The 19,059-nt window shown below is 36.0% G+C and overlaps 1 protein-coding gene across 1 annotated transcript in view; it reads left to right on the forward strand.

The window, feature by feature from the left end:
* Rbms3 (RNA binding motif single stranded interacting protein 3) overlaps positions 1-19,059 on the forward strand; it is a 295,095-nt gene that overhangs the window by 162,278 nt on the left and 113,758 nt on the right. The window contains exon 5 of the mRNA XM_070007501.1: positions 8,343-8,389. Within this exon, the coding sequence (XP_069863602.1) occupies positions 8,343-8,389 (47 nt within the window). The remainder of the gene's footprint in view (positions 1-8,342; positions 8,390-19,059) is intronic.

A 19,059-nucleotide genomic window follows, 5' to 3' on the forward strand; every position in this document is an offset into this window, starting at 1 on the left:
TTGGTATCTGAATATTTTGGATAATCAAATGTGGAATCATGGATACCCACCACCACCACCCTTGGCTTCTGCCAGTGAAACTACTGCATCACATATCCAGAATTGTCAATCTTTATTCATGATATCTGCTCTGTTTAGACTATGAACCTTCTGATTGGAGCAATCCCAGTTCATCCTACCTTTTCTGCAGTCTCTCAACCTCAGAATACTAAATTTTACCTGACATTTTCAAACATACCTTGGAAACTGAGATCTCCATGATTTTTATGTCTCCATGATTTTTATGTCTTCATTATTTTTACGTCTCTTCTTTTACCACATATTTATATAGTAAAACAAAATTATACAATGTGCTTATTTCAATTAAAAATTAACTCAAGGGAAAAGGGTGAAAATACAGCAGTGGAGCTCACTGGACACTGGTGAAAGTGAACTATACAACTTGTAGGTAGAGACAGGGTGGAGAGACTAGGAGAGAGGGAGGGAAGGGAAGACACTGTATGAAAGGACATGTACTCATTACCTGACTCATGTAATTGTAACCCCTCTATGCATCACCTTTATAGTAACAATTAAATACAAATATAATCAACTTAAAAATTAATGCAATTAAAAATTTCAACTAAGATTTTCTACATTATAAAAGGGAGTCAGTATATACAACTTAAATGAGTCCTATTGAAGTTAATTTCAATTTTATTTTTGGGTAGCAATTGTGGAGAGGGGGCACTGTCCCTGAGCTTTTTGCTTAAAGCTAGTGCTCTACCACTTGAGTCAGAGCTCTACTTTGGGCATTTTGGTGATAATTTGGAGATAAGTGTCTTTACAGACTTTCCTGCCTGCATTTGAACCACAGTGATCCTACCATCGGAGTAGGTTAGGACTACAGGCATGAGCTACCAGCAATTTTTTTAATTAAAAAATTTTTACTCCTTGAAACATTCTGCCTAAAACTTTATATCATGATTTGTTCAATAAACGTCATGTTTTCTAAACAGAAATACTGATAAATAAATGCAAGCAATGTTAATTTTATACATAAATGTTTATAACATTGCAATTTTCAAGCTCCTTTATATAAATTATCTTTTTTTTTGTTGGTGGTGGTCATGGGGCTTGAACTCTGGGCCTGGGCGCTGTCACTCAGCTCTTCAGCTCAAGGCTAGTGCTCTACCACTTAAGCCACAGTGCCACTTCCGGTTTTATGGTAGTTTATTGGAGATAAGAATCTCACAGATTTTGCTTCCGGGGCTGGCTTTGAACCACAATCCTTAGATCTTAGCCTCCTGAATAACTGAGATTACTGGCATGAGCCACTGGCGCACGGCTATAACATCATCTTTGAAGCAGTATTCTTTCTTTTCCTGTGTGTGGGGAGTAGTGGGGAGGGGGAGGATCTGTGACGTGCTGGTACTGGGGCTTAAACTCTGGGCCTGAATGCTAGTCTTAGTTTTTTTGGCTGAAGGTTAGTGCTTTACAATTCACTTAATCATTTTGCTCATTAATTGGAATAAGAGTCTCATGGATTTGTATATTTAGGCTGCTTTGAACTCAACCCTCAGATCTCAGCCTCCTGAGTAGCTAAAATTACAAGTGACTCAGTGGTGCTCAGCTTAAAGACATTCATTTAATTGAATATTTAATCATAACCAGCTAAATAAGTTGTACAAAATAAAATTCTTTAAAATTAATGTTCAGGAATCTGAATTACTTTCTCTTCTTTGCCTTTTAATGTTAATCCAGAACATACTAATTACTAAAACACATACTCCACATTTACTGATCATGGAAGCTTAAAAATGCTTGTAAGTATTTGGAATGCATCTAGTTATAATGCACCATGAATCCTTAGGAAAAGGAGAAATGTAACACCATTGCCATTAGGTCTGACAGAAAAACAGCCCCCTTCCCTCTTTACCCCCCTTTCGTGAACAAAAGTACCTGCCTGAAACTGGTAATCACCATGACTGTCAATCACTTCACTTTCAATTAACTGATTGTGAGTTAGCAAAAGCCCTGCCCCCATACTCTGAGGTCACTTCCGCATCTGCTGCGGCCACACTTCCTCTCGCCCTTCCCTAAATAATCTCTCTTTGCCTTCAGTTCATACAGCACCCTACTCTACAGTGGGGCCTGGAAGTTTGGCTCTCCCAAATAAACTTATCTGCCTGAACCACATGGTGGTCTCATTTCAGCAACCCCTACAATGAACATTTTTCAGGACTTTCAGCCTATATCTACTTGAATAAAATTTTAGGCCTAAAACATTTTTATGCCTGAACATTGAGTTATGCAAATAGTTTCAAAGGTTATAAAAACCACTTTCCATTATTAGCTACTCTTTCACTGACCTTGTTGGTGAGACTCTAATCCCTCAGATTAGATCAAGGATTTCAGTCGCAAGGATTTTTCTGAAGGAGTATCCACTTTAAGCGAAATTTCTATTTGTAAGAATCGTTACAGCTATTAATATCAAAAGCTTAGTTCCCAAGTCACACTGATCTGTCTCAATGACTCCTACACATTCAATAAAAGTGAGACACCCTAATACCAGGTATGGTGGTAGATGCCTGTAATCTAAGCAATTGAAAGACTGAGGTAGGAGGATCCTAAGTTTGAGGCCAGTTTGGGCTATATAGTGAAGTCCTGCCTCTAAAACAACCACAACAAAAATGATACTGGAGTACAATTTGTTTTTTTCTGAAATATGTATATCTTACAAATTTTGATGAATCTAGAAATTGTGGAGCTAAAAAATTAGTTGAAAAAAATGTCCCAGTTTTCATAAATAAAATATTCATGCCTATAATGTGAATTGAAAATGGAAAATAATTGTAGATATAATAAGCTCTTTTTGAAAGCAAGTGACAGAATTAAACATCACTTTCCTACATATGTGGTGTGACATTTTCATTTTTTTCCAAGATCATTTAGTTTTTGTGTGACTCGAGTTTGTAAACATGCCATAATATCTAGTGATTACATAATGATGATTTCATGCTTCTGGCTTCATATAAAGGTGGCTAGACAGAGCGGCAAAATCAATTTCTTTTTTCATCTTTGTGGGAAGGGACAAAAGGAAATTGAATGCAAGATTTGCATTAAAACCGTGTCAGAATTTTAAGTCAGCAATCTGTTTTACTGGAAGTGAACACCAGGTGCAGTCAAGTGGAGTTACTGTGCTATGATACTCAGCCCACAGTTTTATCAATAAATAAAACCTTTGTTTAACTTTTGCCTTGTTTGGGTTTCATTACCCAGTGTTCTTCATTCCTATGACCTAACATTCTCTCTTGTTTGTCTTGCCCAAAGTATTGAAAGGCAGGACTACTCTTGGGCAAAGTTCTAAAGTAGGTAAAACTTGTATTAACCCATGACCTTTTTCAGTTCGCCTCTCTGTTGCCAGATATCTCCTCCATTTTCCCCTTGCTCACTATTTACCCTGCCTCTTTCAAGGGTTCATTCTGTCTCTCGTATCCCAATCTTTCTGTAATTATGTCATTTCTCGGCTCAGAATATTCTGGTGGCTGTAACAACAAACTGGGTAGCCAAATTCTTTTCTTCTTACCTCCAAGTTTTATTTCCTCCTCTCCCTCACATCTTCTAAGGCAAGTGGGTCGCTCACCCTGCAATTTTTATTCACAAATTTTCATTCTGTGCTTTTTGCCTGAGAAGGCCTTCATACTTCATCTGGATGTACAGCCAAATTACTCATCCCTTCCAGCTTGTCTCAATAGACTCTCCTCCTCCAGGCCTCCCCTCTTCCCCTCATTTGTACCAAACACACAGTGCTTCATTTTGTAGTAATTGTGTATGAGGCACTGTACTGTTTTCCTTGTAAACATAATCTCATTTAAATTTCACAGCATTCTCAAGTTGAGGAAAGAGAGACACAAATAAGTTACATAGTTTGCCCAAGGTCACACTACTTGAAAGACAGAACTAGGAGGTTGACTTGAAGTCCTACAATCCTCCCCAATGCTCCTCGCTCTTTCATCTTTGAATGATAGAATGAGGACCTATTTAGGTTTTCTAACTAAAATGCATTTATAACCAAAATAAGAGTTTGTGAATAAGTCACTATATTCTTAGGTAGAACTGACCAACTAAGTAGAATCTGTGATACATTGAGGAAAAGGGTGAGGAGGAAAATCCTTACTTAAAAATTTTAGAACAATTAAATGTGGTATGAGAAGCAAATGTTTAAGACAATTTATGCTTTGAAAAGGACTAGTGTACAGGGAAGTAAATAAATGTGGGGTTGACTTCCTGGAGTTTAACAAAATTGAGAGGAAGATGACACCAGCCTACTGTGTTGTACACTAACCATATCTCAGTGGGATGTAAAACCTAGTTTTTGCAGTATAGTGTGTGCCTCTAATGTAGGATCTTGGATTACTATTATTTGTCTTTTTCTAAATTTTTTATTGTGACAATACTGTACAAAGGGGATGCAGTTACAAGAGCAAGGTAATGAGTACATTTCTTATCCAGTATTGTTGCCTCCTCCTCTGTTTTTCCCCTACCATCCCTTCCCTCCCACCTCCTCAGCTACACCCTCTCACCCCCTCACCCCTGCCTAAATTGTAAAGTTTGTTTTTCGACATAGCGTCTTGTACATTTCATTGTTGCAATGGGTCCACCTGTATCCCTATTTAGACAATTCGTTTTTTCCCTTCCCCTCCCCAAATTATACCAACATCAAATACAGTGAAAACAGGGGTTATACCGTAGGGGAGGGTCATACAAAACAACAAAAAATCACATGGTACCTTACAAATACGTTAGAAACAATAGCAAGGAAGAAAAAAACCACTTGTGTCCCTATCTTGGGGTTCATTTCACTTAACATCATCTTATCTGACCTTTTCTGCTTGTCCCAGACATAACTGGTTATTGCAAATAAGGAAAACCATGAGACTTATGTTTCTTTGGTCCTGGCTTACTTCACTTAATATAATTTTTTCCAAGTCTTTCCATTTCCTAACAAATGGGGCAATGTCATTCTTTCTGATGGAGGCATAGAATCCCATTGTGTATATATACCACATTTTCTTGATCCATTCATCTACTGAGGGGCATCTGTGTTGGTTCCATATCTTAGCTATGGTAAATAATGCTGAAATAAACATAGTTGTGATGGTAGCTTTAGTATGGTCTTGTTTGTGATCATTTGGGTAAATGCCCAAAAATGGAATTGCTGGGTGATATGGGAGCTATATGTGAAATCTTTTGAGGATACTACTCCATACTACTTTCCAAAGTGGTTGAAGAAGTTTACACTCCCACCAATAATGCAGTAGGGTTCCCTTCTGACCACATCCCCTCCAGCATCTGTAGTTATTAGAGTTCTTGATTATAGCCATTCAAACTGGGGTGAGGTGAAATCTCAGTGTTGTTTTGATTTGCATTTCTTTTATGGCTAGGGAGGTTGAGCATTTCTTCATGTATCTATTGGCCATTCTTATTTCCTCTTCAGAGAAGTTTCTCTTTAAGTCTTTAGCCCACTTATTTATTGGGTAGTTGTTTCTTTGAGGATTTGTTGTTAGGGAATTTAACTTTTGGATTTCCAAGTATATTTTAGATATGAGACCCTTGTCCATTGTAAGGCTGGTGAAGATCTTCTCCCAATCTGTGAGCTTTCTATTGATCTTGCTAACTATGTCCTTTGCTATGCAGAAGCTCTGCAGCTTCATGCAATCCCATTTGTCCAAACTTTCTTTGATTAAAGGCTGTATATGACAAACCTATGGTCAGCATTATATTTAATTTTGAAAAACTAAAGCCATTTCCTCTAAACTCAGGAATGAGACAAGGATATTCACTCTTCACTTCTCTTCAATTTAGTATTAGAATGCCTAGCTACAGCAATAAAACAAAATGCAAACATGAAGGGGATCCAAATAGGGAAAGATGCAGTAAAACCCTCTCTCTTTGCAGATGATATGATCTGGTATTTAAAGAATCCCATAGACTCCACTCCCAAATTACTCGAGCTGATTGAAACTTTGGCAAAGTAGCAGGGTATAAAATTAACCCTCAAAAATCAATGGCTTTTCTGTATGCCAACAATGAGAAGAGCATGGCTGAAATCAAGAAACCAACTCCATTCATAATAGCCCCACAAAAAATAAAATACCTAGGAATTAACTTAACCAAAAAAGTGAAGGACCCCTATGATGGAAACTTTAAACACTTGTAAAAGAAAATCAAAACAGAACTTAGAAAGTGGAAAAACCTCCCATGCTTCTAGATTGGAAGGATCAACATCGTGAAAATGGCAATACTTCCCAAGGCTATCTAAAAATTCAATACCTATCATTTTCCAACCTCATTCTTCAAGGAAATAGAAGAGGCAATCCAAAAATTCGTATGGAACAATAAAAGACCCCGAAAAACAAAAAACGATCCTTAACAGAAAGAACAATGCTGGAGGAATATCAATACCAAATTTCAAACACTACTACAAAGCTATAGTAATCAAAACAGCTTGGTACTGGCACAAGAAGAGATCTCAGGACCCACAGACCTATAGCCACCTAATCTTTGATAAGGGAGCTAAAAAAAAATAGAATGGAAGAAAGACAGCCTCTTCAGTAAATGGTGCTGGCAAAATTGGTTAATCACCTGTGGAAAACTAAAGCTAGATCCTTATATATCACCCTGCACCAGAATCAACTCCAAATGGATCAAAGACCTTGGAGTCAGAGCAGACACCCTGAAAATATTACAGGACGGAATAGGAGAAACCGTAGGTCTTGTTGGCACAGGCTGAAATTTTCTTAATAGAGACCCAGAAACACAACAAATCAAAGCAAGGACCTTGGATTAGTTTTGCAAGAGAAACCTAGTGTTGTAGGCAGAAAAATCTCACTCCAAAAGGGTAACTTTTCCCTTGGCCCTCGGTAGGATCCAGGTTTTTGGAGCAATCAGACTTGGCACTGGGTCAGCATCCTTTCAGTTCTGAGGCAGAGGTGTACCACTTAGAAAATCCTATTTCTTATATTCAGAGGCTCATCCACTTCCGTTTTCTGAGGGTTTTTTTCTTTGTTTTGTTTTATTTAGTGCCAGTAGTGGGGCTTGAATTCAGGGCCTTATACCCTCACTTGGCTTTTTTGCCTAAGGCTAGCACTTTACTACAGGTTTATGTGCCTGGGCTAACTTCAAACTTTGATCCTCAAGTCTCAGCTTCCTCAGTAGCTCGGATTATTGGTATCCAGCTGAGGTTTTCATTTTTAAGTAATTACAAATTCACAGGAAATGGAAAAACTAAAACAAAAACCAATGCTTACATCATACATGATACAATCCATTATCAAACCTGGGAAATTGATGTGATATATTTCCCATTAAGTATCAAATGAGAAAAATGAAAATCTATTCTAAAATTAACCTGGACATTTCATTCTACATTTGTTCTTATTCTCAAAATACTAACCATGCTGATAGACTCAGTACAATAAGGTCAGTCAGGTCTACAGGGAAGGTTCCTCCACACTGGTGTAGGTGATACTCAGACTCCATCCAAATGCTAGGTCGCAGAGGATCTCACATCAAAGACAAGGATCTTCAAATATCTGAACTTGAAAAAGTCACTTGACCTTTGCAAGCTTCAGTGTTTTCATCTTAAAGTATTTCTCCTGCCTATTTCATATAGGGTTGTTTTAAGGATCAAATGTGATGGTATATAGGAAAGAGTCAAGTAGGCAGTGAGCTAGCCAACATGAAGATTATACTCTCTTCTCAAAGTACATTGTACATTGTACATAGAAGTGTACATTGCCAAGGTGGTCTTCTTAGAAGCTGGAGGAAATGACTTCCTCATTAGCTAGACATTCCATTTTATGCAAATGACCTCCCATTCTATCCCTAAGAAAAAAGCCTTGGGGCTTACTCCTTGCATACTGGAAGTCATGAGTCTGTTTTAAAATAAAGACTACTTAACTGCTTCTTCTAGAAAGTTGATTGCATTTTAAGTAGCTTGTATTTTATTATGACTGCAAGATTACCCTTGTTATGACATGCAATATAAAACAGCTATTCATGACAATACTAAGAAATGATAAGGATACAAAATTAGACATTGGATAGTTGATGAAGTACATTTGAAAACCATGAAAGTGCTTTGTTTCTTTGTCTATATGGAGAAATTATAGGAACTCACAGTTTTGATTTAGAATAGGAAAAATAAAACTCTAATTTCCACAGTAAGGGTGGAGAAATACAGAGGAGAAAATAAAGTTAAATTATGGATAAAAGTCCTTGAGGAGAATGTTTTGAGTACCACAATAAAAATGTTGAAATCTCTTTTATTTTCCTTCCGTCCCCTTTTCCTTATACAGGCTGGCATGGCTCTGACCTACGACCCTACAGCTGCCATACAGAATGGGTGAGTAGATTAATATTCTCAATTTTCATTCCTAAGAAATGTTACAACTTTGAATCAGGATCAAAAGAAAACATTCAAATATGTTTTGTTTTTGTGTAGTATCCTTAAGCTACACATCAAATAATTCTTACCATTGTAATGGTCTCCTCTTCTGTGGTTCTGAGCTCCATTTTCACAGTTCCCTGCCTAGGTATGCACTTTTCTGTTCTCTCCTCTTTCTCACTTCCATGACCCTAGTCCTGCTGCAGTGAGTCAGAACACCTTAGATGTGAGGGAGAGCGTTTGGCCTCTCTAAAGTTCTGTGAATTATGACTATTTCCTCTTCTGTCCTGCTCCTTTTGTCTTGTAATTGTAAACACATAGTCACTGGATTGTTGTTGCCTCTGATTTTCAGTCTCTTAAGATAGTTTGCTCAGTGGAATTGTCTCTCATTCTCATTAAAGAATCAGTCATAATGTAGGCTTCCTCAATATTAGGAGTAACAGAGTTAAATTTCTTTTATTTATTTTTCTTTTTGAGTAGTGACCTTAATGAAAATGTGTAGAATGGGAAGCATTTAAATAATTAATTCTTATTTGACAAACAGGCATTGTGTGGGAAACCTTTGTTCTATCTAGGGCCTTTTGAATATTTATAACATTTTATATATACACACACATATATATATATATATATATAATCTTGATATATATATATATATATATATATATATATATATGTAGCTTGAGTTTTATTTTTTAGAAGAAAACCCAGACTGATTTCCATATGCTTTACACTAATTTACACTCCAACCAACAGTGCATGAGGATTCATTTCCCTCCAGCATTTGTTGTGATTTTTTGGATGATTGCCAATGTGACTGGAAAGATGTCAAATTTTGTATTACTTTTTTAAAAATTTGTATTACCTTTATAGCTCCCATTCTGTAGACTATCATTTCAGTCTGGTAACTGGTTCCTTTGCTGTGCAGAAGCATTTTAATTTGATGCAATTTGTTCATCAGTCCTTGCTCTTATTTTCTGAGCTATTAAAGTCTTATTTAGAAGAGCCTTGTCTATGCCTGTATGTTCAGGTGTTTTCCCTGTTTTTACATAACAGTTCCAAAGTGACAGGTTTTTAGTGTAGGTATTACATCCACTTCACATTAATTCTTGTACAGGATGACAGATAGATTTATTCTGAATTTTCTACATGTGGATATCTAGATTTCGCAGCACAATGTATTAAAAAGTTGTCTTTCTCTATTCTGTTTTTTTCCTCTTTTAGTGTCATCAATTTGTTCTTTAGTTTTTTTCTGATTTTTTAGGCTGTAGTAAATGGAATCATTTTCTTGACTTTTTTCTTAGAATAATCAGTTTGTACACATACAAAAGCTACTTAATTTTATGGCTTTTGTATTCTGAGTTTTTATTCTATTACTTAACTGGAAGTAAATAACCGAGCTAGAAGTTTTCTGGTGAAATGTTGGGAAGTATTTTCATTTGTAAATAGTGATAATCTGATTGCTTCCTTTTCTTAATTTTATTAACTTGAGAGGTCTTTTGTGTAAAGCTTTGCTAGTTTGTTTATATATTTAAAGAACCAATGTTTTGTTCATTGAGTCTGTATTTTTTTCAGTCTCTACTTCATTAATTTATGTTCTGATCCCCCTACCCCCTATTCATTTATTGTTTGTTTGTTTATTTGTTTATTTTTTTGCAACACTTGGTTTTTATGAACTCAGGACTTTAAGTTTTCTAGATAGGTGCTGTAGCACTTAAGACATATATCCAGATTTTGTTTTACTTTTCAGAGAAGTTCTTATATTTTTCCCAGACTGGCCTCCAAACATAATCCTCTTAGCTATAGACTTCCATCTAGCTGAGATGACAGACATACACCACCTTTTGGGTTCTGTCCTGATCTTTGTTACATCATTTTGCCTACTAAGTTTGTGTGGCTTGTTTTTGTTTCTCTAAGAAATGGAAGTATATCATTAGGTTACTTATTTGAGATTTTTTGATATTTTTAAATTTAACCACTCATTGTTAAACTTTACTCTCAGTATTGCTTTTACTGTGACCCAAAGATCTGTTAAGTTATGGTTCCATTTTCATTTAATTTTAGGAATTTAAATGTTTCCCCCTGTATTTCTCTAATCTTCCATTTATCATTCAAAACTATGTTGTTTAATCTCCATGTGTGTGTATATTTTCTGTAGTTTTTCTTGCTATTTCTAATTTTTATTACATTATGATTTGATAATATAAATAGGAGATTATTTCTTTGCTTTGTATTTAGGGTTTTTTTCTTTTTCTACTCTCTTTTTTATTTTATTTATTTTATTTCTATTGAAAAGGTGATGAGCACGGTGGTTATAGTTACATAAGTAAAGTAGTGATTACCTTTGTTTTAAACATTATTAACCCCATCCCTCATTTTCTCCTGCTTACTTCTACCTATGCTTTGTATTTATTAAAGCTTATTTTCTGTTCTAAAATGTGATCTGTTTTAGAGAGCATTCTTTAGGCTATTGAGAAGAATGTGTATTCCATAGTTGTTGGATTAGATAATCTTTCAATGTCTACTTCATTATTTGATCTATGGTAGAATTTAATTTGAAGTACATTTGCTGTTTTCTTTTTGTTTTAAGATTTTGGTCTAGATGATCTATATAAAGATGATTGCCACATACTGAAGTTACTATTTTTGTATTAGAATCTCTCCTTTTGTGTCCAGTTGTGTTTATTTTATAAAATTAAGTACATCAAAACTTAGTGCACATATATTTACAGTCATGTCTTCTTGATTGATTGTTTCCTTTACCAATATCTAATGGGTGATTAATTTTGGCTTGTGGACTACTTGTTCAGATAGGACTATAACTACTCTTAGTTATTTTGTCTTCTAGTTGCTTGATACCTCATTTTCTACACTTTCAGTTTTCATCAGTGTGTGTCTTTGCCTATGAGGTTTGTTTCTTCCAGACAACATTCTTTTAATCCAATCAGCCAGTCCATGGCTTTTGATTAGAGAATTAAAACCATTTGTATTTCTGGTTTTTACTTAATTTCTGTTTTTGGTGATTTGTTTGTATCTACAGGTTGATTTCAGTACTGTCTTGTCTTTCCTTTCACTTCTATTTATCATAAAAAGTAGTTGAGTTGAACACAATAGATTCTTTCTAATTCTCATGAGTTCATCTGTTCTTCTCTAGATATTAATTTTTTGTGAGCTCCCATTTTTATGACTTTCTTCCTTATCTGTGTATAGTATTTCTTTAATTATCTCTTGTAATGCTAGCTTAGTGGTCTTAAATTGATCTGACTCGTGCTTGTTTTGGATAGTCTTTATTTCTCCATCAATTTTGGATGATAATTTTGCTAGATACAGCAATCTTTTTTGTCATTTATTGATTATTAGTGCTTGAAATAAGTCTGATGTTGCCTTTGTAAGTTAGTTTATATTTTCTCTTACAGGTCAATATCCTTTCTTTCCTATTATCTTGATATTTTAACTGTAATGAGACCTAGAGAGGGTCTTGTCTGCCTATGTTCACTTGGTGTTCTAAATGCCTCCTGTCCTTGGGTATCCACATCTTTCTCAGTTAATTGGAAAGTTTTCTGTTATAATGTTATTGAATACACTTTCTTTGCCTTTCATTTGCATCTCTGCAAATGCTAATCCATGGGTTTCTTGATTATTTCTGAGAGTTCTTGAAGGTTATAGTCACGGCTTTGATTATTATTCTTTTTCTTTTTTATTAAATGGTACAAGCTCTTACCATTTAGCCAGGACTTGCCTAGAAATCACCGTGCATACCACACTGGCTTTGAACTCACAATTTTCCTGCCTCCGCCTCCTGAGCTCTGTGATTGCAGGCCTGAACTACCATATCAAGTTCAAATGTTTTTTGTTTTTCTTTCTGTAAAGTGATAGTCAGGTTTGAAATCAGGGCGCTATCCTTGCTAGTCAGGTGTTCTACTACTTCATCCACGGTCTCAGAATCTTTGCTTTAGTTATTTTTTGATAGAATCTCGTGGTTTTTATTTTACTTCACAAAAATTATCTTTAAGTAGTTGTAAAAAAAGGTTTCATGTCCTTGACTGGGGCTGGCCTCAGACCTTCTTTGCCCACATAGAATTACAGGAATGTACCACTGTGCCCAGGTTTTTCCTTGAGAAAGGCCCTCACTAACCTTTGTTGCATAGGCTGTCTTCAAACCACAATCCTCCTATTTCTAAATCTCATGAGGCTGGAATAATATGTGTAAGCCGTTGCACTCAGCTATTTTTTTTCTGAATTTATCTGAATATAACATTTGTTTCATTTTATCTTGAATCCCAGATATTGTATCTATGTTTGAACTTCTATACTGATAATGCTTTGTACTATGGTTTTAAATCTCATTGATAGAGCTTTTCATTACAAAATTTACGCATTTTTGTTCCACAACTCAGATTTTCTTGTGGAATTTTTTTACTTCATCTTTCCTGGGATGCATACCAGTGAATGGATTGAGTCAGTATTTACATTGTTTTTCAATATTTTTCTCTCTTGAATCCTATAATTCCATTCTTGTCTGTTTCTTCTTGTTCCCTACAGTTCTTGTCTCCTCTCCTGATTCCTACTCTTCTACTTGCCTTAGATATTTTTTTTAAAGTTTAATATTTTCTAATCACTGCTTCTCTCTATTCATCTCATCTGCTCCTTTTATTTTAGGGACAAAAGACTCAACAGTGAAACAGAAAAGACTTGATCATAGCTAGCTGTAGTCTCTGGCCGTTTATTTCCAAATACTTAATAGATATAACTAGTGTTTTGATATTTCCCAAGCTAAAGGAAACACGTATTAGCACAATTGAAGTACAGACCACACAAATAAGTAAAAATAAATAAATAAAACTTCCAATTAGTTTTCATTAAAAATTTTACTTTAAAGTAACTTAGGTTAAAAACTCCAATTCCCAGAATTTTTTTTCTCCATTTACATTATATGCTATCAAAATAGTTATTGACATTTGTTCATTTTAGATGGACACTGGTGGCTCATGCCTATAATCTTAGATCCACAGGAGGCTGTGCTCTGAGGATCAAGGTTTGAAGCCAGCCTGGGCCACAAAGTCCCTAAGATTCTTCTTACAAATTAAACACCAAAAATACTGGATGTGGAGCTGTGACGCAAATGGCAGAGTGCTAGCCTTCAGGACAAAAAAAAGTTTGGTGACTAAGCCAGGTCCTGATTTAAAGCTCCAGTACTGATACACAAAAAACTTGTTCTTTCCAGAGAGACAATGGTGACTCAGGCCACCTTAACTATTCAGGATGTTCAGATCTTAGGATCATAATTCAAAAGCCATTCTGGGTAGACAAATTTTGAGACTTCTATCTCCAATTAACCCACCAAAAAGCTAGAACTGGATACATGGCTCAAGTAGAGTACCAGCTGTTAGAACAAAAGTAAATTATACATCCTGAATCTGAAACATATCTTGAGCCCCTCTTCCTCCCAGCTACTAATTGATATAATTCAATCACTATTCTCTACCTGTCATTTGCCTGCCTTTAATATTACTTTTCTCCAAACTGTTGTTGTTGCTTTTTTAAAAACAATAATTTTAGCAGGGAGCTGATGGCTCACATCTATAATCCTAGCTACCCAGGAGGCTAGAAATCTGAGGATTGTGGTTTGAAGGTAGTGGGCAGGAAAATCTGTGAGACTTTTATCTCCAGTAACCTACAAAAAAAAAAAAAGCTGGAAGTGGAGCTGTGGCTGAAGTGGTAGAGCACTAGCCTTGAGTACAAAATCTCAGGGTCAGTGCCCAGGCCCAGAGTTGTTGCTCCAGGACCAGCAAAATAATAACAACAACAATAACAATAATAATAATAAATCATTTTAAAGTAAATATAGCCATAGGAATCATAAAGTACTATGAATCTTTTTCTAACTGTAAGACAGAATTCTAACTCTCCTGATTAGCTCCAAATGAACACCACAATTTTGTTCTGGACCCATTCTTAGAACAGCCTGATGTATTTCATGCCCTGTTACACATGGAATTCTCTCTGCTGGAGTTCAGACATGGTGACACTCACTCATTCCCTTTCTCTCCACACTCTTTTTAAAAATACTTATTTCAGTAACACCATCACAGCATGCCAGGCCTAGCTATTTAGAGAACTGGTCATAAGAGAATCAAGATACTCAGTGATTAAAAACTGGCTGCCCTTAGCCTACATCCTACTTCTGTCATTTACTGTGTGTGTGACAATGGACACACTGTGTGATTTTCTCTTGCTGCTTCTGAGACTCATCCCAACTGTTCAACCATTTCAAGGGTCACAGAGTTACTTACACTGTGAATGTAAGGAAGGCATATTATTTAAGGTGATTTCAGGCTGACAGTTGTACCTGCAACACCCTCAGTATGATTTGGAAATGCTGACCTGAAATTTATGCTGAAAACCTTCATTATGAAATAGTATTATCTTTTAGAACAGTTTATAAGGATCACAAGAACAAGATAGGATTCACTGTAATTGTGGCTGTAGATGTAGACTTTGTTGTTGCAATTCATTTTATGTTCCCAGGAGTCACTTGACAAGTAGCACATTTATCGTATAGTTTTAAAGATGTATCACATCTTTAAAACAAATATTTTAACCTGCTCTTCTAAATTCCAGACTCACCTCCTCCACAGCCAATAACCAGTCTATCATCACAGAACGACTTAATCTGACTTTCCTTAAAATATAATATCTAGGCTCCCTCAAAGCAAACTTCCCATGAGTATTTCATATCTTGCATCCAGAGAGGAATTTTGGGGGCAACAGGATATCTATTGAACTGTTGTTGATACAAAGTGGAAAGAAATAAAAAGATTAAATCATATTCTGATTCTCCTTTACGTAGATCATTCTAAAAACGTTTCATTCATCTTTGGTTTTATTATTATTCTAGCTACACAAGAATCCAAAGTAGCTGTATGTATTGCCTCAAAATAGTAGTCATTAAAAGTTATAGTTTAACATTGGCAGCTCAAAGAGGTATAGTAGCTAAAGAGAACTTAGTGAAGATAGTAAAGAACAAATTATGTGTCCAGAATACAACCTACTACTTCCTTGTCACATTACTATATAGGGTCTGGCAGTCAAACCTAACTCAGCAACAACTTAATTGAAAGACAAATATTTAATACTGTAAGGAAGAGGCTAGTCCCATTCCATGGCCTCATCACAGGCTTGTAGCCACAGATGTTCAAATTCACTTCAGTTCACTCGGTATTACTTAATGCTCTTTCATATGTTCACAATTTTTTGTTAAAGGAATCTATCTATTGTACTGTTTAAAATTAGTTTAGTGATGCAATTTGAGAAATAAAAATTATATATCGTATTAGGTGTGGTAGGCATGTCTATGCAAATTATAATAAACGATAAAGCATAAATAACATTACAATAGAAGCCACAAACACTAAGATATTTATGTAGGTATGAGATATTTGTGGGAGAACATACAAGAGACTGCGGGGGGCGGGGGGAGTCATTCTCTGGGAAGAGCAAATGCTCTTCAGATGGGAGAGAAACTTGTCTTTCACTATTTAAGTATTTATATTTTCCAACAAGAAAAATTAATTCCGTTGTACCACAGAACAGAGACAGGGGAGGCCTCATAATGAGCAACAAGAGTGAACCCTATACTAGCTAAAGGACACATTTTAGGATCTTCCAATAACTGAGTGCAATAGCCAACATGTGGTTAGGTTCTAGTTGGTAGTGCAAACTATTTAAAGAATTAAATGTTTGGAATCACAGACTCTCCACTTTAATACAGCAACATGAGACTAAGAAAGACACTCACACTTACTTTGAGAGTTATATTAGGAAGAACATTTTATAACCAGACCAAGGTGGATCTGCATATTTATTAATGGAAAAGTCAGGTCTGTTCTGAATGCTTTTGAATCTTCCTGAATCTGCCTAAATGATCAGGTAGTTTAATATCAGTTCTGCCTAAAGCTCTGGAGCTCAGAGTGAAGTTGAAGCTTCAAATGTAGAGTCTGAGTCACAACAGACGAGAAAGGCCCTGCATACTTTGGACTGCAGGCTAAATTATAAAAATTAAAATGTGCATGCTTCTTTCAGAGCTTTCTGGGAAAACTCTCTAATTTGTCATAAATATATGACAAATGTAAAATATTTGTGCAATATAAAATTTTATCATTCCCTAATACAGCACAGGAGGGAGAAAGTGACCCTTCCATTTTCAAAATTTTATCTTTCCTGTGCTCTTTTTAGAGTGAAGGGCTGTATCAAAACTTCTTAGGTAGTTTTATTTGAATAAAAATGTATTCTTGTGGGAAACATGAAAAGGAATATTTTCTATAACATTGATTTGCCAGCTGTTTTATATGGGCATTTGATATTAAGTGATACAGAAGCCTTATCTCATTTCACTGGGAAGGAATCTAATATGAAGGATATGTTGGTATTACAATAAAAATGACCTATAACATATTATCTTGTGCTATTGTGTTACCCTGAGGGCAGTATTCATGATACCAACTAACAATATTGCCTGTGGTCTTGAAACATAAGCCAGAGTTGGTTATATCAATGTGCAAATAGGATTTTGTATGTTTCTCTACAGTACAAAACATTCTACCCTGGGGTTATTGATACATTCATGTTTGTTTTATTGTCAATGAAATAAAATTTCATCATATTGCTACAGACTGCCCAATTCCCTAAGCTATCTTGTCTTCAGGCAAAATACTATCCCATTAGTGACCTACAGTCGCATGTTCTAGACTTAATAGGACATTTGCATTTAATACCAGATAACCAAGTGATTCTTTGCATTCTTAAAAATAGCAAGCATTTTATTCCCAGGTGCCAGTGGCTCACTCCTGTGCTCCTAGCTACTCAGAAAGCTGAGATCTGAAGATTAGGACTCAAATCCAGCCTAGGCAAGATAGTTTATGAGACTCTTTTTTTTAGTTTAAAATAATTTTTATTGTGAAAATACCATAGAGAGGTTTTACAACTACATGGGCTCTTATGTCAAATTGACTGCCAAAATGCCAGAAGTAGACATATGGCTCAAGTAGTAGAACCTCTAGCCTTGAGTGCAAAAGCTAAGATGGTGCCCAGGCCCTAATTTCAAGCCCCAGTACTAGCACACACAAAAAAAATACACAGATAGATGGATGGATATAGATATAATATTACAGCTGAGTTTCTCAACATTTTGGATCCGATAATTTTATTTTGTTGTGCTAGGAGTCCTGTACAATGTGCAATGCTAACCAACATCACTGATCACAACCATTACATGCCAGTTCCATCTGCCTATGACAGTAGATAATACTAACCAACATCCCTGACCATGACCACTACATGCCAGTGCCATCTGCTTGTGACAGCAGACAATGTTTCCAAATTTTGTCAAATATCCATTGTTAAAATTGCTTCTGATTCAGAAGCAGTCAATCACAGAAAAGGAGATTCCACAACTCTTCCACTGGTATGTGAATCTTGGCAAAGCAGTACCACTTAAAAGAGTATTTTCAAGGAAAACCTTGCTTAACTAAATTAATTCCCAGTCTTTTGTAATGGCATGTTGAAGCATCATGCCTTTTTGCAGCAGCAGAGTGGAAACATAAAGGCTCCTGTTTGCAATCACTTCAACCCCACAATCAAAAGTTTGAGCAATTTTCTCTTTCCTGCTCCTCCAAAACCTGCAACCTCTGATGGAATTTTTTTTTTTTTTTTGTCTGTCGTGGGACCTGAACTCTGGGCCTGGGTGCTGTCCCTCAGCTCTTCAGCTCAAGGCGAGCACTCTACCCCTGGATCCACAGCACCACTTCTGGCTTTTTCTGCTTATGTGGTGCTGAGGAATCGAACCCAGGGTCTCATGCACACGAGGCTAGCACTCTACCATTGAGCTTCTTGTCCAGCCCCGATTGAAACATTTAATTTGATGTTCTAACTGTGATTTAACATGATGCCTGTAGGAAAATAAATTTAAGTATTTTTGTTTATAGACTTTTATTTTTAGCTATTTTGTGGTTTGGATTTGTTAAAACCATGATTTGGACACAAGGAAGAGACAGAGGAAAAGGTAAGACAGGGAAACCACCTTCTGTACTTTTTCACCGTCAGTATTTTTTTCTGATACGCACCTCTAAGTATCAGCTGTAACAGTGGTCTTGCCTATACGAATTTAACCAAGGGTTTTCTGGAAATTTAGCTGGTGTATGATTGGGCATGAGAAGAGCTTATTTCAGGATACCAGAATTAGGGGATCAAAACGGTCCACTCTTTCCAGTACATTTTCCATCCAAATGACTCCTTGACTTGAATGACAGTATTGGAACTTGCTGAGAATTACAAAATATCATTCTTGTTTGATGGATGGGATTAGAGCAGATAGAACAAAAAGGCACTAAATTTCCTCCTCAGGGTTCCTTTTGTGAGTATCAGTTTATTTGGCTGGTTTCTTTATGTTTTTGCTCTGTGTTTTCCCCATAGACTTTCCTGTACACGCTGCCCGTCAATCCCATTTTTATTGTTTTCATTTTTAATACTCCAATTGGTACATCTTACAGAATAGACAAGCCATGCTAAAATATAATGCATGGTTTTCTCTGTCGGTATAAGAGACAGAACTGGGTTTAGACTAGAAGTTG

The sequence above is a fragment of the Dipodomys merriami genome, unplaced genomic scaffold, assembly GCF_024711535.1.
Source record: "Dipodomys merriami isolate MVZ:Mamm:240054 unplaced genomic scaffold, mDipMer1.0.p SCAF_7, whole genome shotgun sequence".
Taxonomy (NCBI): Eukaryota; Metazoa; Chordata; class Mammalia; order Rodentia; family Heteromyidae; genus Dipodomys; species Dipodomys merriami.